General features: G+C 51.2%; 2 protein-coding genes across 9 annotated transcripts in view; one reads left to right on the forward strand and one right to left on the reverse strand.

Moving 5' to 3' along the window:
• Window positions 1-6,958, forward strand: part of DHX8 (DEAH-box helicase 8) — a 53,452-nt gene extending 46,494 nt beyond the window's left edge. For both annotated transcript variants that reach the window (XM_070773564.1, XM_019981655.2), the window contains exons 18-23: window positions 1,131-1,286; window positions 3,764-3,901; window positions 4,391-4,519; window positions 4,700-4,896; window positions 5,385-5,564; window positions 6,247-6,958. In XM_070773564.1, coding sequence (XP_070629665.1) covers window positions 1,131-1,286; window positions 3,764-3,901; window positions 4,391-4,519; window positions 4,700-4,896; window positions 5,385-5,564; window positions 6,247-6,466 — 1,020 coding nt within the window. In that variant the 3' untranslated portion in view covers window positions 6,467-6,958. The remainder of the gene's footprint in view (window positions 1-1,130; window positions 1,287-3,763; window positions 3,902-4,390; window positions 4,520-4,699; window positions 4,897-5,384; window positions 5,565-6,246) is intronic.
• Window positions 6,959-10,445: 3,487 nt separating this feature from the next.
• ETV4 (ETS variant transcription factor 4) lies at window positions 10,446-25,930 on the reverse strand. Of its 7 annotated transcripts, none has more exons than XM_070773566.1 (13): window positions 25,731-25,930; window positions 25,105-25,215; window positions 24,836-24,929; window positions 24,571-24,618; window positions 17,510-17,563; window positions 16,188-16,311; window positions 15,440-15,601; window positions 14,789-15,057; window positions 12,682-12,756; window positions 12,455-12,523; window positions 12,133-12,305; window positions 11,766-11,867; window positions 10,446-11,331 (listed from the first exon to the last, which is right to left on the reverse strand). In XM_070773566.1, exons 2-13 carry the CDS (start codon window positions 25,162-25,164, stop codon window positions 11,107-11,109), a joined length of 1,455 nt encoding a protein of 484 aa, XP_070629667.1. In that variant the 5' UTR covers window positions 25,165-25,215; window positions 25,731-25,930; the 3' UTR covers window positions 10,446-11,106. The 7 variants fall into 7 exon arrangements, with proteins under 7 accessions (XP_070629667.1, XP_070629668.1, XP_019837215.1 ...); XM_070773567.1 differs by having other exon boundaries at window positions 15,440-15,583; window positions 16,188-16,314; XM_019981656.2 differs by having other exon boundaries at window positions 16,188-16,314; window positions 25,731-25,929.
• Window position 25,931: the final 1 nt, after the last annotated feature.

Raw genomic sequence — 25,931 nt, forward strand, 5'->3', positions numbered from 1 at the left:
TTCTTCTGGGGGTGATACATGCAACTCGCAGTGATGGAGAAATTATTTATATCTGCCCTCCGTAATTTGAGAAACATTTGTAGAATGTTGTGGAATCTGACTGCTGCCTCCCTCTGAGTGGGTAGTGACCTCTCATACTCATCTTTTGGTTTGGAGCTGGCATAGAAATTCGTAAACCCTGATACTATTTATAAGACAGATGGTTTTGTCAGAAAATGGCCCTCTCCAGATTCCTATTCACTGGTTTCCTAGCAACCTAGGGCTAACCTACATATTGTTTTTAATTTTAAAAATTAGCGCCCCTCTCCCCTGAGTACAGAAGTAATATAACATTATTTTGAAAATTGCCCATAGTCCTATTGCCACCAACCACTGTCTTCTTTATGATGTTTTTTCTTGTCCATCCTTTTTCATGTTTATTTTAGATTGCAATTTTAATAGTGTAGTAAGTATGTGGGTTTTGATTCATATTTAATTTTCCTGATAATTAAGGTAATATATGTTCATTATTGGATATTTATTAAAGAAAATAGAACTCATCTACAAGCCTAGCATCAGAGTTAGCCAAAGTTAACATTTTAGGGTATTTTTTTCCTAGTTTTTTATTTCTGACAGTTTGTATGTTTTCATTAGGATTAAAAAAATAAAATTAGTATTGTTTGGCAACTTGCTTTTCCACCTCTATGAGTGAACCTGTTCATCTGTCATTGAGCATCTCAAAAACTTGATTTTTAAAACAGCTGCAGAGTCATTCACTGGTGTGATTACATTATATTTACTCAGTTCACTTACATTTTTGGTTATGGTGGAGGGTGGGTTTTGTCATTTGGTTTTATGCTTTCTTATTTATGTTGTGCCACACTAGTTTGAAGGTATATTTCTGTGATCTTTACAGTATTTCTTCTATTCACTTGCTTGTATTAATATTTGGCCTCACTTGAACAGAGTTCCCTGAGTGGGGATGATTAAGAGCGGTGGTAGGAACTCTTGGAAATAGTCCTAGAGGAAGTGAAATAAACCCCATTTTAGGTTTTGCCCCATTGCAAAGTGCCCCCCTTTCTACAGATTTGCTGGGTGAAGCCATTAAGGAATGTTTAACAGATATGTGGCTTTTATTCCCACCCCTCTAGGCTCAGGCAAAGCAACGAGCTGGCAGAGCTGGGAGAACAGGCCCAGGGAAGTGTTATAGGCTGTATACAGAACGTGCCTACCGAGATGAAATGCTGACCACCAACGTGCCAGAAATTCAGAGAACCAACTTAGCAAGCACAGTGCTCTCGCTCAAGGTAGAAATCACTGTCTTATTAGAATGGGCTGGTGGAGCAGTCCAATTCTATGGCCTTAGTGAATGGATCTCGGTTTTATGAATCTTGTTAAATACTTCAGTAACCTTATGGAACCCGTCCCTTTGGGTACAAGGCAAATGGCTGTGATAACAGCCTCTCCACCGCGGGTCTGGGGCTAAATTGGCGTGTGTGCTGTGATGTTTTTTTTTTCTTGCCATCATAACCAGCAGGATATTTGGTTATAAAAGATTTTAGATAGGAGCATTATCTTTCTAACAGGATATTAGAAAAATCGAGCCAGTGCCAAACTGTGGACAAACTCACTTCCCTCAACCCTTTAACTTTCACATCCAATTCTATTCTTTTAAAATGGAAGCAAAACCCCCAATCCAAAAGCTTTGCAAGGGAACAACTGTTATTACAGGTTTGAGACTGGCCCCCTGGGTCTGGGTTTCATTCTAAATCACTGCTCTTCCTCTCTCAGTCCCCAGTGAGAACCTTCAGTCTCTCTTGGCAGGGGGAGCCGCATGAGTAATTTCCCAGATGATGGCACCCCTACCCAGCGCCGCCCCCCCGACTCCAGTGCTGCCCTGGAGCCCTGGCACTTTACTAATGCACAGTGTTCTGTTGTAATTTATTATTCATTCCCTGTACGAAAGGCTAAAACAGAGCTTCAGAGAGAAAAAAAAAAGCCTGCTCCAGTCTCTGAAGTGAGAACAGAGAGGCATCTGTGGTTCAAAGTTCTGCTCTGAGCTGTGTGTCTTTGGTAAATTTACCTGCTCGGCTCTCTGCTCTGTATTCTCCTCTCAAAGTGGGGAGCTGTTAATAGTCTCTCCTGTGAAGATAAATGAGATAGTGCAGGTAAAGGCACTTGGCACAACACTTACTGATTGCTAACATAATTCCTTGTTGTTCTTATTCATACAGTAAGCAGTTATTGAACACCTGCTGGGTTTATGGTCACCATCACTTCTGTGGGAAAGAAACAGAAAGCTTAGGTCCTGCCTTTATACACATTTGGATAGTGTATCATTTGTCTCTTTTATTCATAAAATTAGCTAACAGATGTATCAAATGCCTGCTCCGTGGCAGGCTGGTGATTGCATGTGGTTTTGTGTGTCACCATGGTGAACTCTGAGAGCAGAGACCCTGTCTTAGTCCTCTTTATATCCCTCCCACCTAACATGGCACACAGGGCTCTTTCTAGATACACAAGAGATACTATGTATGCAGGAGACAGGGCAAGCTGTTCTTTTTTTTTTAATTATAAAATATATAACACGTTATCATTGTAATCTTTTAAAACGTCTATTTCAGTGGCACTACCTACATGCACTAGTACATTCACAGTGTTGAGCAGCTGTCACTACTATCCGTTTCCAGAACTTTTTGATCATCCCAAATTGAAACTCTGTACTCATTTAGCTGAACTATCCCCTTCCCCCTCCCTCCTGCCCCTGCTGCTGCTGCTAAGTCGCTTCAGTCGTGTCCGACTCTGGGCGACCCCATAGATGGCAGCCTACCAGGCTCCTCCGTCCCTGGGATTCTCCAGGCAAGAGTACTGGAGTGGGTTGCCATTGCCTTCTCCAGCCCCTGGTAACCAAATTATTTTCTGTCTCTATGAATCTGCTTAGCCTAGGTACCTCAGATAAAAGGAATCACACATATTTGTCCTTTTGGTCTGGCTTATTTTACTTGTTGTTTTCAAGGTTCATCATGCTGTAGCATGTATTAGAATTTCATTTGTTTTTAAGGGTGAGTAATATTCCATTGTATGTATATACAGTGTTTTGTTTATCCATTCATCTATTGATGGACTTTTGGGTGGTTTCTACCTTTTAGCTATTGTGAGTAATGTTTCTATGAACATTAATGTACAAGTATTTGTCCTGAGTCCCTTCTTTCATTTCTTTTGAGTGTATACCTAGAAGTGGAATTCTTAGATCACCTGGTAACTCTGTGTTTAACTTATTGGTGAATCACCAAGCAGCCACACCGTTTTATTCCCATCAGCAATGTATGAGGATTCCTGTTTCTCCATATCTGGCCAACACTTATTATTTTCTTTCTTAAATTATGGCTGTCGCCATCCTAGTGGGTATGAAGTGGTATTTCATGGTGGTTTTGATTTGCATTTCCCTAATTACTAGTTATATTGAGCATCTTTTCTTGTGTTTGTTCCCATTTTTATATATCTTTGGAGACATGTCTTCCTTTGCCCATTTTAAAATTTTTGTCTTTTGGTTCTTGAGTTGTATATTCTGAGAGTATTTTTTTTAATATTTCCCAAGAAAATATGTGTTTTCTAACAGTCTTGAGGTTTGTGTGACCCAGCCCTCCTGCTAATCGCTCTGGTAGCTTCTCTGGTAGCTTCCTAATTGCAGTTGAAGAAATAAGAAGGTGACAAGTAGTCTCCCTCCATGTGAGCACTGGTGAGGCTGACCCTGCCATCTACACATTGTTCCCTTCTATTCTAGGCCATGGGCATCAATGACCTGCTGTCCTTTGACTTCATGGATGCCCCACCAATGGAAACCTTGATCACAGCCATGGAGCAACTGTACACGCTGGGGGCCCTGGACGACGAGGGCCTGCTTACTCGCCTGGGCCGCAGGGTAGGGGACAGCCCTAAGCCTCTGGTGCTTTGGGGAAGATTCCCTGGGTAGCCTTCCATTCTTTCTGTTCTGTATAAAAAATTAAGCTCTGAGGCCCTGGATAAGCTTTGACTAGAATTCTGCATGCCTGTGTTTAACCTGGATTTTCCACTATTAAGTTGAAACTATTTCTTCTTTACAGAAAAAGAAATTCTATCCAACTAATCTTACCTCATGATATGTAATTGAGTTTAGCCTTGAAAAGATGTCTATAAAATTCCCACCTACCCCAACAGTAGTTATAATCTTGGTCATATACATTTTGTTGAAATTTATTTGGGAAATTAAAAAAAAAATTCTTCCAATAGAGCGAGGCATCCCCTGCCTCCCCCCAGCCCCCCATCATCATGCTTGGGTAAAAACTTCCTGCTGTCTGTTACCCACTCTGATCTACGACTCCAGCTGGGTCTTTCCCAGGGTCACAGTTGTAGTTTCTTCTTCTCCCTCTAGATGGCAGAGTTCCCTCTGGAGCCAATGCTGTGCAAAATGCTGATCATGTCTGTGCATCTGGGCTGCAGTGAGGAAATGCTGACCATTGTGTCCATGCTGTCTGTGCAGAACGTCTTCTACAGGCCCAAAGTAAGGAGTGCAGGCCTGTGTTCGTGTAGGGGTCAGGCGAAGTTGGGTAAAATCAGCCTGTTGCCACCCGAGTGCTTAATGTGCACACAATCAAGTGTGGGCCATGGAGGGTGTCCCGGCACTGCTGGGTGTTCAGTCAGTAGCTTGGGTGGGAAATGAGCTTCTCCCCACTGCTTGCAGGATAAACAAGCCCTTGCAGATCAGAAGAAGGCCAAATTCCACCAGACCGAAGGGGACCACCTCACCCTGCTGGCTGTGTACAACTCCTGGAAGAACAACAAGTTCTCCAACCCATGGTGCTATGAGAACTTTATCCAGGCTCGTTCTCTGCGCCGGGCCCAGGACATTCGCAAGCAGATGCTGGGCATAATGGACAGGTAACACCTGGTGGCTTCTGCTCAAGTTGAGTCTGCTGAATGCCGTGCCGTGTGCATGTGTCTCTGCATGTGTCTGTGAAGCTGCAGGCACCTGTACTCTTGCTCCTCACATAAAACTCTTTTCCTCCAGCTTTTGCATCTCTGTTGTACTCCTTCCCAGGTGAGGATGGGGCTGAGAGTCACTTTAGGAAGTTCCTAAGAGGAAGATGATATATTAGTTGTAGAAAATGCTCTTTGTTTACAGCATCTGTGACATTATTAGTTGGGTTGAATTATAACCCAGGCAAAACGTCTGGCTCTTGTGGCATCCATCTTGCCCACTGTGTCGAGCTGCCCCTATAGTGCACTTAGGGCTGGAAGGAGGGTCCTAGTGCCGACTCCAGGGGCTCCACAAGGCGGGTGTTGGGTACTGTTATTCTGGAACGTAGAACCTCAGAAAGCAGGGTGGTCTCCCATCTTTGTCCTCTCTTGACTTATTCTCTTGCAAGGCACAAGCTGGATGTGGTGTCCTGTGGTAAGTCCACAGTCCGAGTGCAGAAGGCCATCTGCAGTGGATTCTTCCGGAACGCTGCTAAAAAAGACCCACAGGAGGGTTACCGGACACTGATCGACCAGCAAGTGGTCTACATCCATCCGTCCAGTGCTCTCTTCAACAGACAGCCCGAATGGTAGGTGGACGGAGAGAACTTGGGAATCAGCTGGCCCTTTGTGTTTGTGTCCCTACTCACAGCCAGCACTTCCTAACGTCGCTTATGTTTCTAGAGCAGCAGAAGCCTGAATTAGACACAATATCAGGCCCTGTTGAGAGAAATAAAATCACAGGGGTGAGAGCTAGGAAGGATCTCAGAGATCTAGTAAGGTGCTTAAATTTTTGTTTTTTCAAATAGTATTTTAAAAAAATTGAAATCTTACCCACCTTAACATAAAACTGATTTAAAACCACTGTGCCACAGAAGAGAGCTGGAGACATAGAGCCTGGCCTGCTTGGCTTTCCCCATTCCCATGAGGCAGCTTCGCAAGTCCTCTTCAGGGTCCTGGAGTTCTGTGGAGACAGCCCAGAAAACCACCCTCACACTTCACAGAGCAGGAAACAGGTCCAGAGAAGGAATGTGATTGGCTCTGAGTCACTTAACTCATTGGAACCGGCAGCTTTCTTGTGGTGAGAGGTGTGCAGACGCCTCAGTATTGGGGTGTGGCTGTCATAAACAGATTCCGGTCTCCTCAGGGGTCAGGTCGGAGAGGGAAGAGGGTCAAGTGCAAGCTCAGCTGAGGCCCGCTAGGGACCAGGGTGACTTGCCCATGGAGCAGGTCCTATATTGGAGGTTTGAGCTCTCTCTCTGCCCCGCTTAGGGTGGTGTATCATGAGCTGGTGCTGACCACGAAGGAGTACATGCGTGAGGTCACCACCATCGACCCCCGGTGGCTTGTGGAGTTTGCGCCGGCCTTCTTCAAGGTGTCTGACCCGACCAAGCTAAGCAAGCAGAAGAAGCAGCAACGGCTGGAACCCTTGTACAACCGCTATGAGGAGCCCAATGCCTGGAGAATATCCCGAGCCTTCCGGCGGCGCTGAAAGGCAAGAATCTGTTGGCCTGACCTGCAGCCCTGGGCCAGGGCTCAGCCTTGCTCTTACTGATGAGAAGCTGGTCCTGAGGATACAGCTGTCTGGTGGCTGAATATCTCAACTGGGCATTTCTTAAACTTGACTCTCCTTCCTTCCCTGGTGGTAACAGAAACAGGGATTTACGCCTGGTGTGATCAGAGCCTCCAGGTCCCACCGCCCCAAGGTGGGGCCATCAGGGCTCACACCCGACATGGGGTACACACTGCATCATCCCCAAGTAAGGGGAAACTTCTGCAGCTCTCGGATGGGAAAGGGGAGCCACAAGCGTCTGCTTCGTGGACTCAGTGAGAGCCCTGAGGCCCTGGCTGGTACTCTGTAGAAGAGGGAGCCATGAAGCTCACCCAAAGTGTTGGCCTCCCCCTCCTTCATACTCCTGTCCCGCCCCTGTCCTTTTGCTTAACCTCCTGCAAATATTTATTTTCATAAAGAAACAAAAATGGTTCTCTGTAGCTGTTGCTTTTAGCTGAAAGTTTAGGCTATTGGCCTGGGCTGAAGGTGGGGAGATTTATTATCTGAGGCTTCAGTGGAGAGTCCCCTGAAACCAGAGCCTGAGGCTCTTTGGGCTGAAGGGTGATGCACACCCAGACCTCCAGTCTTATCTCTCAGCATCAGCACTGGTCCAGAGCTTCGAGGACAGCACTGTGATTAACCACATCCACTGTACAGGCATTCTGCTCTGGGAGCCTGAGTGATTACAGATGCCGCGTATTGAATACAGAAGGCTCTCCCTGGCTCCCTCTCCCGCCTGCCAAACTCACAGCATGCAGTGCGCCCTATTTCCTCTTGAAACACACAAGTAATGACACAACTTTCAGCTTATTTTTGGTTTTATTTTTATCCCCCTGATCTTTTTAACAGAGTTTTCTCTGGTCAAAGCCTCTCTCCTTCCACCCCAAAGTGAAAATCAATGTCACACCTCTCAGAGCCTGTTAGTGCTGCCCAGGACCTGTGCTCCTGGCCGCGTGCTTGGTGGTTTTCTCCTAGCGTTTGGTTGGGGAATGGCCACCTCCCAGGGCCCTGCTCACATTTCCTGAGAAGCCTCTGGACTTGGAAGACCATCAGGCAGATGCTGCCAGGCCAGGCTGTGGAAGTTGGTCTGGTGGAGAAACCCCTGGCAGGTTGGGCACATCCTGTGTTATGGCCTGAGCTGCCTCCATTCTCTCTACACTTGAGAGTTCTGAAATGATGTAAATACTAGAACTACTCTACAGTGGTACGTTAGACACTAAAGGAGACTATACACCCTACTAGGATGTGAAGGAATATAGGCTGCTGTTGGGAAGCAGACCAGCCTAAGGACGCAATTCAGAAACAACCCAGCAGAGTCTGCTGACAGTAGATCCTTGCCCCTTCATTTAGCTGAGTGAGCTCTGGTGAGTCTCAGTGTGCCTCTCAGGAAACCTAGGCCAGCAGCTGAAGTCAGAGGATCTAAAGATCCTTTAAGGCCTTGTGGGGAGAAGGAGGAAACTGAAGCAGAAGCAGAGGCTGGCTACCCAGTCTTAATTCCAGGCCAGGTCTGTCTGATTTAGGAACAAACTCTGGGCTTGGCAGTCCACCTGTCCCAGCAGGGTGACCAACACTGACGGCATTGGCACCTCTGAAGTCATCACCGCCAAGAAAGGAGGTTTGGATTTTAAGCTGAATTTGAAAAGGGGATGTTTAGCAGGCCAAGGCTGACAGACAGCGGGCTGGTCATCTTTCTGGGTAAGGTGAGCAAAAAGGACCCAAACTCTGTGGGTGTTCTTGAACATCTCCCCAAAGAGCTGGGGTCACCGTCTCTGCTCTGACAACAAGGCAGGGGTCTGACCTTTTACTGTCCATGAGGAAACAGCATGTAGGCAGCATTGCTGAGCCTTCCTCGAGGGAACAGGGCTCCTGGCCAGATTGGGCAGGAGGACCCGCCTGCTGCTCCTACACAATGGGGCCCTTGTTTCTCTTCCCTGAAGCAATGTTTCCCGAGATTGAGTGACAGCCCAGAAGAGGATGTGGGTCTCGTGCAAGGAGCTGCAATCTTCTTGCTGTTTATCCCACCCCTGCGGGAGCTAGCTCCCGAGTTTCCTGCCCCTGCACTTGGGCTGAGTCTGTGCCTGTCTGTGTGTCAGGGGACCATCCTATGGGCCGTGTCAGCTCTCCTGTTGGGTCAGGTGCCTTGGTCCAGGGTTTCCCTTCATCCAGTCTAGAGCGTGGTTCGGTTTTGGCTGTCATTCCTTCAGCCAGAGAATTCTCTCTTGTGGTCGTGGTTGTGGTCTGGTAGCCATCTCCTCAGAGCAGTGCCCTCCATGTATAAGGATTTGAACCGAGTTGTGAGGAGAGGCTTGTTAGCGTTCCAGAGGACAGAGGTCACATGTCTCGGCCCGTGGAGACCTTCCCAGGACCCTGTCTCTCCTCATAATGCACCTACTGGGACCTCAGGGTTTACACTTGACCTTTACACCTCTTCTCACCGTGACAGCCTAGGTTTCATGTACAATTACAGGCTTCCCTGGTGGCTCAGACAGTAAAGAATCTGCCAGCAATGCAGGAGACCCAGGTTTGATCCTGGGTCAGGAAGATCCCCTGGAGGAGGAAATGGCAACCCATTCCAGCATTCTTGCCTTGGGATATCCCATGGACAGAGGAGCCTGGTGGGCTATAGTCCACGGAGTCACAAAGAATTGGATGTGACTGAGTGACGAACACTCGTGTACAATTATGTATTTTTTTTAAACTTGTTTTTTTTTTAGTTTTCTGTCTATTGCTGTAAAGTTAGCACATTGTTTTCTGTTTCTGGGGGGGAAAAAATAACATTGCTTTTTATCTGTGGGTTGGAGGAGCCTGGTGGGCTGTAGTCCGTGGGGTCGCTAGGAATCAGACGCAACTGAGCGACTTCACTTTCACGCATTGGAGAAGGAAATGGCAACCCATTCCAGTGTTCTTGCCTGGAGAATCCCAGGGACGGGGCAGCCTGATGGGCTGCCATCTCTGGGGTTGCACAGAGTCAGACACAACTGAAGCGACTTAGCAGCAGCAGTGGTCAAGAGGCATCTCTTCCTGCAGTCTTGGCCTGAGTACTGGACAGGGGCTGTGAGTGAAGTGTCAGCTGTGGTTAGGCTGGCCCCGCCTCAATGCAGATGTTCGCTGCGGTTCTGATGTAATTGGATGGAGAGCACCTGTTTTCACCTGAATCTGGCTCCTAGGACGCTGTTTACACAGGGACTGCCCATCCTGCCCCTCCCTCCTCCACAGGCCCTGTCATATTTCTTATCACACTTCCTTTCTAGATGTCACCACTTTTTCAGCCTGGGCTCCCACCTCCCAACCTGAAACGTGGCCCAGGGTTCTGTTCTCCCCCCAGATTTGAGCAAGGAGAATCCATGCTGTTTCCCTTCCCATTTCCTGCGAAAGTCTGGCATGCTCTTCCTCACTGGCCGGGACCCAGGGCTCAGGGCTGCTCCAGCCTCCCTGTACCCTCTTGCCTGGGTGCTGACTTTTCCCGCTCCCCTCCATACAAACTGTGTCCCCACCTTCAGCAAAACAGTGACCTGGAGCCACAGCAGGAGAGGGGACACACAATTGGGGTTTATACACATGGGTAGCACGGTCATGGGAATTTATCTGTGATCACAGAAACCACAGACCAAACCCTGCCTAAGGAAGCCCCAGGAGGGCTTCAAGGCTCTCATCAGTCCCCCTTCCCCTAACCTGGACAGGGAGATGGCTGCCCATCAATACATGAGATATTTCAGACAATCCTCTTGATAATCCTGGGAGGGAGAAGTCTGAGCAGCTATCACTGAGCCCGTTTTCCAGAGAAAAATGAGGTCATTTGTTTTTCCTAAACCCATATGGGAGGCTAAGTGTCAGGGCCAGGGCCCAAACTCTGGTTATGTGTCTCTGAAACCCCAGATCCTTCTCCCATGGCAGCAAAGAGGACACAGGAGAACTCACAGGAGAAGCAGGGGCCTTTATTAGGATCTGGCAGATGTAGTGGAGGTGAAACCCCAGGCCTGGGCCTAGGAAAAGGCAGAGGAGAGGCAGAGGCTCCTAGAGCAGAGGCTAGCCCCCCCAACACCTCTACCTGGCAAGCCCTCCCCTATCCCAGGTTCCTCACTCCAGCCTGCCCCTGCCCCTGGGAACACAGAGCACCAAGAACTGCCAAGAAGGACCCTCTAGGGCCACAGCTTGGAGGGAAGCACAGGATCCAGGTGGCTGTCTCCCTAACATGAGAGATCAGGAAAGCTCAATGTCCCTCCCCCGCCTCCAACGGGATGAAGTGGGGAAGCTCCTCTGTCCCCCAGAAGAGAACGAACATGTTCTCTGTAGTGGGGAGAGGGAGTTGGGCTTGGCCTCTAAGCAGGACCTACCTAGAAAGGCCAGAGGTGAGGCCCCCATTGGAATTTCCCAGACGCTACACCTTCACGCTTGAAGTCTCCCCTTTCCCTTCCCATCAGTTCTGGGGAGCAGCTCAGAGTCTGGGCCGGAGTGACTGATGGGCAGAGGAGATCTACTCCAAAGACATCTGTGGGTTTTGGAGTGGGGGTTTCCCCGACACCAAATTCAACTATGTACACAGGCAGCAGCCCCAGCGGCAGGGGAGCAGCTGCGAAGGGCTAGTAAGAGTAGCCACCCTTGGGGCCAAAGGGCTGGGCAGGGCCAGCCAGCTCTGGGAGGTAGGCGGGGCTCTCGTCCAAGTGGGACAAAGGGACTGTGTCCTCCTCACTGACCGGCCGGTCAAACTCAGCCTTGAGAGCTGGACGCTGATTATCTGGGAAGGCCAGAGAGAAGAGGGCCTCGGGCTCGCACACAAACTTGTACACGTAACGCTCGCCAGCCACCTGTAGGGGGAGAGGGCTGGGTCAATGTAGGGGTGGAAAAGCAGCCCCCCTGCAGGCCCAGGCAGATGTGTGGGTTCCTCCTGCTGCTTTGTTTAAGAAGATGCCTCCCTTCACAGTTCTTTTCCATTACTGCTCATCACTTTTTTGAGAGAGGAAAATCTTAGGGTTGTCCATAATTTCTGGACTTCTGACTGGTTCATTATCTGCTCCTTCAAACTTGCTGAGAGATGCTCTCCTACCCGCAGCACCTTCCCACAGCCACTGCCCCCAACTCCTGTGTCTTTTTTTTTCTTTTTGGCTGCACCTCACAGGATACAGAACTTCCCCAACCAGGGATCAAACCCACCCCCACTACAGTGGAAGTGCAGAGCCTTAGCCACTGGGCCACCAGGGAAGCCCACACCCACCCTGTCCTTGGACCCTTAACCCCTGACCTTCTGCATGATGCCTTTCTCGTAGTAGTATCGGAGTGAGCGACTCAGTTTGTCGTAATTCATAGCTGGCCGGTTCTTCTGGATACCCCAGAGCCTGGCAACCTGGGGACAGGGGATAGTTGGGGGATGGCCAGGGCAGCTCAGCAGAGGAAATATGGGGGGCAGGTCAGAAAGAGTACTTGAGATTCTTGGAGCACATGCTCAGCTGGCCCTGCAGCTAAGCACCAGCCTGCAGACCCCAGTTTGGCAGGAATTCAGGTTAAATAAAGCAGCAGTGCTGGTGAAGGCACATGTCACCAGTTCCCAGGGTTTATCTCCAGCCCCCAGCGCTGCTGGGAGGAGGGGTGGAGACATCTGAGAGGCCCACCTCCTCAGGCTCAATTAGTTTGAACTCCATCCCCCGGCCGGTCCAGGCAATGAAGTGGGCATTTGTCGGGTCATCAAGCAGGGCCACCAGAAACTGCCACAGCTGCAAGGCACCCCGGCGCTGGTAGGGTGGTCCCTCTCGGAAGGCTCCCATCCCTTCCTGCTTGATGTCTCCTGAGGAACATAGACAAAGAGGTGGAGGGCTTGTGCCTCTGGTGGCCCAAGCAACCCCGTCCCCTCTCCCCAGGGGTCTCTCCAGCCCCTTTCCCATGAAATGTGATTCCTGGGGGGACACAGAGGGCTCGAGCAGTCACTTCTCTGACCTTCAAACTTCTCAGGGACGACACAGACATCATCTGGGAATGGTCGCAGAGGTTTCTCATAGCCATAGCCTTGAGGAGGAAGTGTGGGGGTCATTCAGATCTGAGGGCTCGCTGATACGAGACCCCAGAGTCCAGAGGGACTCCTGGCCAGGAACCCCTCCCCCACAGCAGGACTCTGTCCTCCAACTTGGAGGGGTTGGCAGGGGAGGAAGAGGGGGCTGCCTTACCCACGGTTCTGTCACCTGGAGAGGGCCCAGAGAAACCCTCTGTGTGAAGGTACATTGAGGCATACCCAGGGACATCTGGGGGGAGGAGAAAGAAGGGAGATGTTGGAGGTAGCTGGGGTTGGGGCGGCAGTCCCCACACATTCAAGAACATGCCAGCCTGCCTTCCAGTTCTTTCCCCAGAGGCCCGCCTACCCCCAGGTCCCGGGGGCGGGTGGAGTTCACCCAGAGGGACTGTCAGGCTCGAAGCCCTCAGCTTGAGGGCTGGGCCAGACAGCCTGGATGGCAGCAGCTGAGGCCCCGCAAAGCTGCTCCACAAGGCCCCGGATTCCAGGAGCAGCTGTTTCCTGTGAGTTTAGAGGGGAGGAGGAGGGTAGAGATGAACCTCCGGGGAAAGGGTTCGGTGTCCCAGGCTAAGATTCCCCTGGAATGGGCTGACGTCCGGTCAGCAGGGCAGGTTCCAGCCCAGTGCGGGTGTGAGGGAGGGAGGAAAGGGGTGTGGGGGCAGGGAGAAGAAACACATATGTATCTATTTGTGGAAAAGGCAGTGGGCACACCCGGCCGGGCCCTCTGTTTCTAGCTCTGAGAGTAAAACAGTCCACTCTATTTCATTCCATTCCACAGGATTGACACCCCACCTGGAGGACACTGTGGTGCAGCCAGCCTGTCAAGTGCCAGCCCCTTCCTGCCCTACCCCCTTCACTCCCACTTATGAATGAGATGGTGAAACCTGACACCTCCGGGAGGAGGCGGGAGGGTGGGCTCATTCGAGCCTCCATTTTGTGAATGGAATTCCTGACTCCATTCAGAGGAAGCTGAAGGGGGAGGGGCAGGAGTTCAAGGGCATGTAACTGGAGCTCCTCCGGTCTGCCTCCTTTGAAGGTCAGCGAACAGGAGCGTCTCCCTGCTACTTCCTCCTCACTGCGGGGACAGGGCTCAGGCGTAGGGCTCTGGGCTGGAGGAGAGGGGCTCCCTTCAGGTTCTGATTCAGGCAGCCTGGGGGATTTGGGGCTCATGCCTCTACCTCTAAAAGACTGACACCCGGAAAAGGGAAATTCAAACACTCTAGGCAGCTCTGAGCCTAATCTAGACTCTGAAATTTTTTTTCTCTAATGCAAGTTGGCAGATAAACTCAAATTTGGAGCTGCTAACAATGTTAATTAACTTGGGGCTTCCCTGGTGGCTCAGATTTTAAAGAAACTGCCCGCAATGCAGGAGACCTGGGTTCAAACCCACACCTGGGTCCGATGATCCTCTGAAGGAGGACATGGCAACCCACTCCAGTATTCTTGCCTTGGGAAATCCCATGGACAGAGGAGCCTGGTGGGCTACAATCCATGGGATCACAAAGAGTTGGACACTACTGAGTGACTAACACACACGAATGACAATGTTAACAGGAGACAAGATTTCTTGGGCCTTTCCCTGGCTGCTTGGGCTTTTGAGCAGTAGCTGTTGTTTATGAACACCGTGGCTGAGTGCATCTCATTTCCATCAACAACCAGGTGGAACTAGAATTTAAAGTAGTCCCTACTTCCAGTCCCCAGCTCTGGCCAGGATGGTGGGTTGTTTGAACTAGGAGGCTCAAACAGGATGTGGAAACCACACCTGAACCCTGCCTTCCAATTGGGAAGTGTGAGCCTGGCTAGTTCAAGTTCATGTTCTCTTCGTTCAAATCCCTTTGTATTTCTTAAGCTTCTGTGGGGCAGGGACCAATGACACGTCCTATTCATCTGTGTCTACCAACTGCACACACTCATGCTCCTGGCATAGTACTTCCATCCCAGTAGGTATGGAAGCCCCCAAACACCCATTAAATAGAAATGGGAAGAAATGCCTTAACTTTCCTATCAAGTCACGAGCTATCTGAAGGCAAGGACCTGCACATCTCACTTATCTCTTATCTAAATATAAATCTGCTGATTGAAAAGGGACAGCTCTTCTTGAATCTATGAAAAGAAGTTGTAGGTGCATGGGTTGAATATATCAACTAGTAAAAGGATAGGAAGGGGAGACATGTGTTTAACGGCACTGTCCACTCGATCACATGCCACCCCACCCGACAATCCCCTTGAAACTCCTCTATCCCCTTCCCGGGAGCGTCTCTTACCTGAGTCGTAGGAGAAGTCCGTCTGCTCCTGTTTGATCACCACCCCCGCCCCTGGGTACCTGTGCCCACTGACTCCACCCTGGCCCACTGCTGGCTGGCCGGCCTGTTCATACAGGGGGTCAAGGTATTCCTGCTTGAAGCTCTGCTGAGGGTAGGGTGGGCAGGGCTCCGACAGCTGGTGTTGGTAGGGGGCAGGGAGGGGTTCACGGCCCGCTCCCTGAGAGGGTGTGAAGGAGTGGCAGACATCCAGGGGCTGCTGGAAGATGGAGCTGCATGTGGTTGGATGGAGAAAGAAGAGAAGAGAATATTAAAAGTAGTCCTCCAACCTTGAGGGATAGGATGGGGAGGGAGGTGGGAGGGGGGTTCAAGATGGGGGACACATGTACACTCATCGCTGATTCATGCCAATGTATGGCAAAAACCACTACCATATTGTAAAGTAATTAGCCTCCAATTAAAATAATTAAAAAATAAAAGAAGGCCTCCTTGTGCCTGCTGCTCTCAGAGCTTACAGAGTGTGGGGGGCGGGGGTGAAGGAAGGTGCAGGGAGAGGTCAATACCCTCACCTTTCCCGATGCCAGGTCTCTTAAGGGCCAGTGAAGAACACTCAAGAGCAAAACTGGTGAGATGCGGCTCTCCTTGTCTCCTTACCTGTGCTCCCCGAGGTACCCGTGGCCAGGGTGGGGCTGGGAGGTGCTGGAGGATCTCAGGAAATTCCGTTGTTCTGCCCGGGGAAAGGCCTGCAGGGGCGACTGTCCAGGGGCACCAGGGGCAGGGGACTTGATGGCGATTTGTCTAGGGGGGTCATAGGCACTGGAGGTGAGGGGGAGGGAGACAGGGGTGAGGGGGCAGGGAAGCTGGGCAAGCATCTTTGAACCCTTCATTCCCTGGGAAGTCAGGTCACAGGGATTATGGGAGAAGACAGGGTGCCAGGGTGCCAGACTCTGCCCCAAATCAACTTTTTTTTCTTCCTTAATCCTAAAGCCAGGTGTAATTTTGAAAACAACCCTCCCCAGCCCACAGCAACTGGGCAGGGTCAGACAGTGGCTTCTCCAGTGGAAATACTCTGCTCTTTTTAATATTTTGGCCACAACGCGAGGCATGTGGGTGGGGGGTCTTAGTTCTCCAACCAGGGATGGAATCTGCACCACTGGAAGTGCAGCCTGAACCACTGGACCACCAGGGAAGCCCCTGCCCTGGTCTTAATATACATCCCTTGAACCCGTTGATTTTTCATCCTAACTACTCAGGAAATCCTGAGCTATATTACCCTATTACCGGAGCTCAGAAATCCTTTCTATTGTCTAATATGCATCTTAAATGCTGCCACTGCTCACCAGGTGCCCATCCCCAACCCTCCATCCAACCCTTCCTTCCCCAGGGCGGGGCTAGGGCTCACCTGGAATAAAGGCACTGCTCGCCATGGTGATAGGGGAGTGGGGGCTTCCTGCTGCAGGACAGGGCCGGGTCTGTGCGAGGACTCTGGGGCTCCTTCTTGATCCTGGTGGTGGGGCTGTGGAAAGCTACTGTGGGGGTTGGGGGAGGCAGAGCGAGGCCAGAGAATGTCACAGGAGAGGCAGGAAGAGCTTCTGCTGCCTTCTGACATCTGCTCGTTAACCATCAGTTGGATGCTGGTATAGCCTCATCCCCCTTCTCTGGGTCACAATTGTCAGAAGAATCATAGACACTTCTAAGAACAGTCCGGCTATTTATATTATGTCTCGTTTTATACTTTTGGCTCATGTCCAGTATGAACCAAAGAAACTCTAAAGTTCAACATTTAGTGCAACCCCAACCCACCCCCACCCTGCCCAAAACACCTTTGTAGGAGCAAGCACATCCAACCAAAGGCCTGTGGTTTTCCTGACCATCCTGGAAAATTCCAAGGGAGAGAATGTTTTCTTATTTGGGGCTATAAAGCATCTTTCTTTTTCTGGTTAAGGTTGGATATTAGCCCACTTGCATGTCAGCTGACTAGCATCATACACACACTCCTAATTATCCGTGAAGAACACTGGCCTTTCCTGTGGCCCCTGCTGGGTCCGCCAACTCCAGCCACCAAGCCGAGCATTAAAGAGTTGGTTTCAAGACTGCAAGTGTGAGTCAAAACCCACAGTCTACTGCTCTGTTGTGGATTATTTGTGCTCTGCTTCATTTCATTGGTTAAGACCGTTGAAAGCTAAGTATCAGACATTAAAGCAGGGTTTCTCAACAGTAGCACCAGTGACATTTGGGCCACATAATTCTTTGTCATGGGGGCTGTCCTGAGCATCCCAGGATGTTAGCAGCCTCCCTGGTTCTATCCATTAGATGCCAACAGCACTGCACCCTCAGCTGTTAACAACCCCAAATGTCAACAGACATTGGTCTTCTGAGGTGCCAAGTCATCCCTACTTGTGCACAAGTAACTTAGAATGGCAGAACTGGCCCCCACTGCACTGGTCCAAGCCCCTCGTTTCAGAAATAAGGAAAGGATCAGAGAGGTGAAGCGTCTGCTCCAAGGTCACACAGCTAGAATGGGCAAGCCCCGACATGCACTAAAGTTTTCATCTCCCAGTTACTGCTGGGCCTTTTGAGTCCAAACCCAAGAATGGGGAGCTCTGCCCTTCACCCTTTTTTCAGAGAACAGAACAAGTTGATCTTTTGTGATCCTCTATCCCTATGACTCATTTCCTGCCCTCCCCTACTCCCCATCCCCTCTACCCAGGGCCCTCTACTCACAGTTTTCCGAATGGAAATCAGGAACAAATTGCTCATCACTGTCCGGTACCTGAGCTGCAGAGAGAGGTCAGAGGTGAGTCTGGGCTGGGGGCCCTCGATGGCAGCCCTGGCAGATTCCATTATTGCAACCCTGCAGATTAGCACCAGCCAGAAGGGGCAAACAGCTTTCCTAGGACTGAAAGTAACTCCACCCAGGTCCTAGCACCCTCCCTCTCGGGGCTCCCTTAACACCCTGGAGGGAAGGCTGCAGTTCTCAGAACCCGTCTGAGCAGATTCCAGAGTTGTGTCTTAGGTGCTTTGTCTTTTTGCCCTCCATTTTTCTCAAGTGAAGATAACCCAGCCCCTCAGAGTTTACAGAGTTCCCTCAAAGCAGAGTCACATCTGGGATGGGCAGGCATGACAAGGAATGAGAGTCTGTGGACTTAGAATCACATGGGAAGATTCTTAATCTGGGCAGGGCCCAGAACTTCCCAGGTGAAAGGTAGAAATCTAGAGCCTGGGAAAGGAGATGGAATAGAAGGAAAAGACTGGTTCAAGGAGGTGATAAGAGTATGACAATGGGAGAGGAGGAGGCTGGGGTCACAGGCGGTCATGGTGCTTTATCCCTTTGATGTGCAACTAGGAGAGAGAAGGGCTTCCTAAACTGGAACTCTGAGGAGCACTCCCAGGGTGCCAGTGTGGGTGGAGCTGGGTTTGGGGATTAGGCAGGAAAACTAAAATAGCACAACAGCTCATCCGTGGCCCCCAGACTGGATATCCGGGCTCTGATTTCTAGTTCTTATTCTGGCCTCGCCAACTCCTTCAGGTGGGATCCAGCTGAGTACCTCTGCTGACCTGAGAATCTTTGCCCACTTTTTGCCCCTTTCTCAGAAATAAATAGATCACAGCAGGAAGGGAAAGGGTAGACACCAAGAAGGACTTCCTGATAGTCTGGGAAGAGAGTGGCTTGAAAGTAAGGCAATGGAACCCACAGAAACAGGTCTTTCGTCCCCTGTAGGCTGCTCTCAGTGGGCAATGGGAAAGCTCATGGATAAAATGACGGGAGAGTTGGAAATGGCTGGTAAAGGTGAGGGATACAAGGAGATGGCTGGAGAACACTGTCACACATCCCAGTCTATACAGAACACACCCTAATCTCTATGGCTTCCCTCCTGGGCCAAGGCTCCACTGTCTTCCTTGGATTTCAGCCATGACCTCAGATCAGAACTCCCTACTTCTACTCTCCACATGGCTGTCAGAGGGATCTTTTATAACAGAAATCCAATCACTTCTCTCCCTTGCTTAAAGCATGAACCCCAAACTCGTTGCCCTTGGCCTCCGTGGCCCCGAAAGTTCTGGCCCTTGCTTGTTTCTCTGACCTGCCTCTCCTTGCCTGTTACCCTCCAGAGCTCTGGTCTCCTTTTGGGTCCTGATCAGCTTGACCCCTCTTCCCCACATCCTGGCCTGTTGTTTTCTGGCCTCTGAAGTCTTAGCTCACTTTGCCCTTTAGAGGCCTTCTCTGACCACTCAAACTGAACTGGTCCCTCCTGGCTCTTGATCACATCCCTATTTTATTTTTTCCCAAGCACATAAGAAATGCTTTCACTTCTTGAAAGCATTAATTTAATTTATGCATATGTAATTTATGTGTAATTTATCATCCATCTATTCTACAAAGAAGTTAAGCTTGCTGAGGACAGGGGATTTATCTGTCTTGTTTGTCTGACTCCCAAGCACCCCTGAAACAGAGTCCCATTCAGAACAGACACTCAATACATTATTTGTAGACTATATGAATAAACATACAATGACCCCTGTCCTCAGGCCAGTGGGAGCAACAGGGGCCTGGGAGCAAGAATTAAGGAGATCCTAATCAACCAGCCCTTCCTTCCCCTTGAGGGCCCCCTCTCCACCACCAGGTAATATTAGAGGCAGGTCCTCCAGGGAAAACACATCTCACAAAGGATGCTTAAGGCTGTGATCAATTGCTTGGCAGGTGGATTCTTTATCAACTTGCTTTAAGACATCAGAGGTGTCAAGTGCTTTAAAATACACATTTATCGAGGGGAGGGATAAATTGTGAATATAAGATTAACAGATGCACACTATCATTTATAAAATAAACAGCAAGGATTTACTGTGTACCACAGGGAAGTCTATTCAATATCTTGTAATAATCTATAAGGAAAAAAAAAAGAATATAGGTATAGACACACATGTATATATGTATAATCAAATCATTTTGCTGTACACCTGAAACCTAACACAATATTGTAAAGCAACTATACTTCAATAAGAAACAATAAAAGAAAATACACATTTATAGATGGGTGACTTCTTGACAGAGGGAACCCAACGGCTGAAGGGTTTAAGAATCAGGAGACCCCCAGCCCCTAAAGAACTTATGGAAGAAAAATCAGCACAGAACAATTCTGAAGTGATCAAATAGATCAGTAGGGCATGAAATCCCTTGGCAAAAACAAACAAACAAAAAACCAACACAGTACATCTTTTTAGGAGCGCAACTAGGGTACAAAGGCAACCGTTCCCAAACTGGCCCCAATCAAGAAGCCTGGGACATTCTTAGAAACAGATTCCCAGGCCCCACCCTTGGAAAGTCATTCCAAAGGCCCAGGGTGGGGGTATGTATCTGTCTATCTATCTATATTTTTTTTTGGCCACACTGTGTGGCAGGCATATGGAATCTTAGTTTCCCAACCAGGGATCGAACCCTCACCTCCTGTATTAGAAGCTCAGTCAACCACTGGACCACCAGGGAAGTCCCAGGCACCTGTATTTTAACACACGCCCCTGGTAGCCCCTAAGAACAGGCAGGTTTGGAAAATTGGATAAAAGGAAGGATGCAAAACCTCAACTGCCCAGGGGGGTAAGACCCAAGCCCATCTTTGCTGTGCCCTTTGGCACAACCATAGGTGAGAGCCCCCCAGACGGGCAGAATGGGGGTGACAGGAGCAAAATGAACACTATTTCCCTCCCTGCTACCTGGGCAAGAAGGGTCCCCAGGGTGGGAGAGGTCAGCACATGGGGGAGGCTGACGCACTCTGGGCCCCCTCTGGGGCTTCATTAACTGCCAGTTTCCATTGAGGTAATGGGCTGGGGGCATCTCCTGCTGGCGTCACAAGCCAGGTCACATGATGGTAGAGAACCCTGGGGTCATCTTGACTTTCCTGTTGGCTCAGGCCTGAAAGTTTGACCAGAACCCCCAATCCCCAAGGAGTCCAGGAGGCCACCCCCAGCACCCTGGTAATACCTCAAAAGAGGTGGTGCTGTCCTCATCCCAGACCAGGAGAGATCAGCCAAGGCAAGAATGGGCTGTGGTGTGAACCCTAATGCCTGCCTGGCCCCTCCCCAGAGCGCCAGCTCCTCCCAGAAGGGCAGGACAGGGCTGCCCTCCATCGCTCAGAGACTGTCAAGGATGGAAACAGGAACACAGAGCCTCGTGTTCCTGGAGAGCAGGAGAATTTCTAATGACCATGTTTGGTCTCGAGTGTCAGCCACTCTTTATTTATTTGTTGACTTGGCTGAGCTTAGGCTGCCAAGCCAGTGTGCCAGGGTCTGCCCCCAACTCCATCCTGGCACCAAGGTGGAGTTTATCTGCCTGGGGACATGGCAGAGGATTAAGGAGGAGACAGGAAAGGTGCCAAGCCAGCATAATGCCCAGAAAGAGAATTTTAGGGAACATCCCTCCAATGGGAGGGGAGTCAGTAGAAAAGGGGCTTAGGGGCTTCCCACCTAGGCTCCAGGAGAACAGGTAGGTGCAAACAGCCAAGTAGCGAAGCCCATCCCAAGTAAACCACCCACCTATACAATATATACTCCATCACCTTCTCCCTCTCCGAAGGTCCAATTACAGGGCAGAGGGGCCTCTTAAGGAGCCCCAGTGGAAATGGGGGGAGGCATCCCCCGGAGCTTCTCCATTTTGTCACCACTGGCCTCTCCCCCTTACCCCGCCCCGACCCTGGCAGCATCCTGGAAGGAACCAGTTCTCTATCTATGGAGGGGACATTTGTCCCCAAGAGCCTTCTGGAAGGGGAGGAGACAGAAAGATATAGAAGGAGGCATTGTAGCTAGGGAAGACCAGAGGAGGGAATTAACCCCATCTCTTCTCACAGACAGGCTGAGCCCCAGCGTGCACACACATGGATTCACACACACCCAACTGCCTTTTACTTCACGGCTTTACACGGGTGAAACACATCCACATGGGATCTCTTTTTGGATTTACAAATGCGAACAGGGAAAACCAAAGGACGAGGGGGCTGCAGATCTCAGAGGAAGACTTGGGACCGATGGTTCTTATGCAAGGGGGAGCGCAGACCCACCCCTTTTAGAATCTCATAGGAGGTACGGATCCTTCTCTTAGAAATATTCACATTCCTTTGTGTATGTTGCATCCTCATCGATTTTATACACATATCGGAGGGCTCAAGGACCCCTACAACCTCTCCACAGAGCTTGTGGGAATCCATAGACCCCGTATGGACTCCTGCCTCATACAAAGAACATACATGACCCAGAGTCAATGTTCCTTATCACCAAGAAACCAAAGTCATTGCCTCTGAGGGTTCCAGAGGGCTCCCCACAAACCCGGAAAGGAACCCTCGACCAGAAGCACATCTTTGACAATAACCAGACGCAGCTTGGGCTCAGCCGGTCTGAGCCTGGGGTTTCCCTGCAGTAGCCCGGTTCTTTCTCCAGCAATTCAGCAGATTCCCAGGCACCCCGAAAATAGGCACACCTTCTTAGCCTCACATCACCCCACCCCTCTCTCCATCTAGAAAACCCCCAATCCAAAGATGTCTGAGCTGCCTCCACAGACCCCCGTTCACCCTCACCCTCTATGTTGCCTGGACACCAGATACTGAACCCAAAACCACCTCCGCCAGAATCCAACCTGGTGTCCCCCTAATTCTTCACAGCCCCACCCACACTTCAAGGACCCACGGCTTCAATCCAAATTGGGGCTTTAGGGAGAAATCAAGCTCCGGCCCCCAGTCCTATGCACCCCACCGCTGGCAAGTTTCCAAAGGAACTAGTCCCTCCCTGCCACCCCAAAGCTCCCTCTGGGCTGCAGGGGTCACTGACCTGGTGGGAAGAGGCAGGAGAGGAGGCTGGGGTGGTGCTGGGACGGTGCAGGGGGACAGGGCCCCGGCAGCTGCATCTGTCTCCGCAGAGAGAGCGAGAAGGAGCAATCGGCCACAGCATCCCCCCCTCAGGCCTGGCCATCCATCGCCAGCTGGGAACCTGAGCTGCTCCCTCAGAAGGAAGGAGAGGGAACCAAGGAGATCCCAGCGCCTCCCCCCCACCCAACCTGCGTCTTGCAATCCCCACCCCCACCTCCCCACCCACTGGATTTAAATGTACAGGGACTTCCAGGGCAGCAGCGTGAAACACACACTGGCTGTCACGCTGACACATGCAGATAGACACAAGTACAATTTCTAGACCCCCACAGCCAAGGGGTGGGGCTTCCAAGGTTGACAGAAGATGAGAATGTTTTCCTCCCCTTCCCATTCCAAACCCTGCTGCTTCCGAAACACCAACGTCTGAGCCTACCCCTAGATCACAAGCCCCAGGAGCTGCCCACTTAGGGGAGCCTAGGGACCCTCAGCTGGACAGACAGGAGCCTGGCAAGCCAGACAGAAATCAGGCGTTAGGAAAGGAAGTCTTTGAGAGACCCTGGAAACTGACACCACTGCGTTCTTTTAGCTCCAGCTCAGCTCCGGAACCTTGAGCGGAGGATGGGCAGGATGGGCAGACTGGGCATAACTCTGCTTGTAATTCACAGCTGGGCACACAGGGCTTGCAGAATCAGGAAAGACGGCCACAATCTCCCTAGAGCCCCTAGATCTCTCCAGCACCCATGAGGACGTTGAGCCTTGAATTCCAAAATGTCTTGAGTGCTTGCTCCATGCTAGTCATTTTGCTAACGTATATATTTAGGGGGATACCACAGCGGTCACAATAGATCTAGTCTGTCTAGTCAGGGGTCTTTCCCTTTTACTCCAGGCTTTTAAAGATGGTTCTAGAGGAGCTGGGTTTGAGTTTTAAGAAGTCATTCAAGAGACACAGGTGGAGGGATGGGGAGAGCTCAAAAAAGAGAAAAGCCCTTAAGAAGGGGTTCCTAGTGCTGTGGTTTCTTGGGTTTCAGTGTTACAGTGAAGGGACCCTCAGATGGGGGTATTAACCCTTCCCTCTCAGAGACTGTCTCAACACCAAAAGCCACCTACCTGCAGACCTGCTAGTGACACCCTTGGGCTCTACCCAAATACACCAAGGGATCCCACTAGGAGACCTTCTAGAACACACCTCCCTACTCAGAGGCCCAGCTACTGACCCCACTCCAGCCAGCTCGCAGCTCACCCCCTCCACCATCACCCCTGACTCCCGCCCCCAGCAAACTGGAGGAGCAATTTGCCTACGGAAGGAGGAGGGAGGATCGGCTGCCATTAGAATTACAATCAAGGCAATTTGGGGGAGAAGCCCTGGGCTGCTTTGCCAAAGTAATGCAAAAAAAGAAAAAAAAAAAAAGAATTATTTAAACTTGTTGTCCTTTGGCTCAGACAGTAAATCGTTTGGTGCTGGGGGTTGGGAAGAAGAGAAACCAAGGGGGTAAAAATGAATGTTTCGGCAATTCCAGAAGATAGGTAACAAATGAATTGCTCCTTCTCTTTCTCCCTTTTCTTACACTCACTCCCCCGCCCCAAAACCCTAACACACACCTCAGCCTGGGGGCTGGTGCCAAACAAACTTTGCAAATGAAAATTTCAACCAGGAAAACGGGCCTGGGGCCAAGTTCCATTCAAATAAGCAAATACCCCACACAATGGTCTGATTCATCCCCAGGCCTAGTTACACAAGCCTGGCTCTGGGCAGAGAAAATAAATATCAATATAAGTATCCACACAGGGCGCTGGAAAGAGTGGAAAGGCAGGATACTTGGGGAAGGGGCCTTGCAGAGGCCCTGGAGGCCAGCAAGAGAGGAAGTGAGCTAGGCTGGAATACTAGGGGTACACAGCATCGCCCACCCCAATAATAGAAAAGGTCACAAAACTACTCACCTTCAGCGAGCCACGTCTCCTGGAAGTGACTTAGATCCTGGAAGAGATCTGAGGGGGTGAATAATGGAATGGAGAAGGTGAGGTGGAGGTGGCGGGGAGAGAGTGGGGAACCCTAAGGAGCCCAGTGACTTGGGGGTTGGGGGAGAATGAACAGAGTCCCTTGGAGGGCAATTTTTTTTGGCGGGGGGAAGGGCGAAGGCTCCAGGTTCAGCCCTCAGGATGTGTGAGGTGGGCAGGGTCGCGTTTTGTCTCGCTGTCTCTTTACCTTCGGAGTCGGGGGGCGGCAGGGAGCCCGGGTCCATGAGCTTCCCCTGTGGGACGGTCAGAGCTTCGCGCAAGCTCCCATTTCCGGGCGATTTCTGCGGGGAAGGGGAAGAATGCCCCCGAGTCACCCTGAGGCCGCCTGGTCTGGGGGGCGGGGCTGGGGTCCCGGGGTGACTCAGGGGCGGGCAGCCCTGGACCCCGCTAGGGCCGCGGGGTGGGTTGGGGCGGGTGCAGGGAGGGGGCGGGCGTGGAGGCCGGCGCGGCGCTCACGCTGCAGAAGGTGTAGGGCACTTGCTGGTCCAAGTATCCGCCTTTCATCCTCCGCTCCATCCGGCCGCTCCCTCCGGCCACACGGCCCGGGCCCCGCGCGGGGGCAGAGACCTGGGGGCGGGGGGGCTGCGTTCGCACACCGTCTGGGGAAGGCAGCGAGGTGGGGGTGGGTGAGGGCGGCAGGGAGGGGCAGTCCCGAGGCTCCGGGTCCGACGGCAAAACTTCTCCGACTCACTCAGGCGATGGGGAGGTTTCCGCCTGCAGAGCTTAGCGCCGCCACACTGCCCTCCCGCCAAAGGAGGTCCCACCTGCTCCTGGGAACCAGGGTCGCCGTTTCTGCAGCCCTGCTTTGCCCAGACTTGGTTACATAAGACGTGTGTGTGTGTGTGTGTGTGTGTGTGTGTGTGTCTGTATGCGCGCGCGCGAGTGTGCGCTCGCGCGCGGAGGAGCAGGCGAGGCGCGCACCATTTCGCACGCCCACAACTCAGGCGCCCCCTCCAACCCTGAATCCCAGCGCCTCCCACCCCCTGCCCTGGAATCTGCGGAGGCGGCGGTGAGAGTGTGGTGAGTGTTGGATGCGACGCTGGGAATCACACTCTCCCTCCCTCTCCTTCCCGTAGCCTCACCTGAGGCCCGGGCGTCTGTACTGGAGCCGCGAGGGGTCCCGAGCATCCCCCCTGGGTTGCACCGAGGGCCGCGGGGCTAGGCCGGAGCTAGGCGACCCCGGCCCCGGGTCCCTAGCGCACCGGCTTGTTTTCCGGGCGCCGCCGACAGTTGTGAGCCCGGGGGAGCCTCTGATTGGTGCATTTCCTTCGCCTCTGCCTTGG

Source organism: Bos indicus, chromosome 19 (genome assembly GCF_029378745.1).
Source record: "Bos indicus isolate NIAB-ARS_2022 breed Sahiwal x Tharparkar chromosome 19, NIAB-ARS_B.indTharparkar_mat_pri_1.0, whole genome shotgun sequence".
Taxonomy (NCBI): Eukaryota; Metazoa; Chordata; class Mammalia; order Artiodactyla; family Bovidae; genus Bos; species Bos indicus.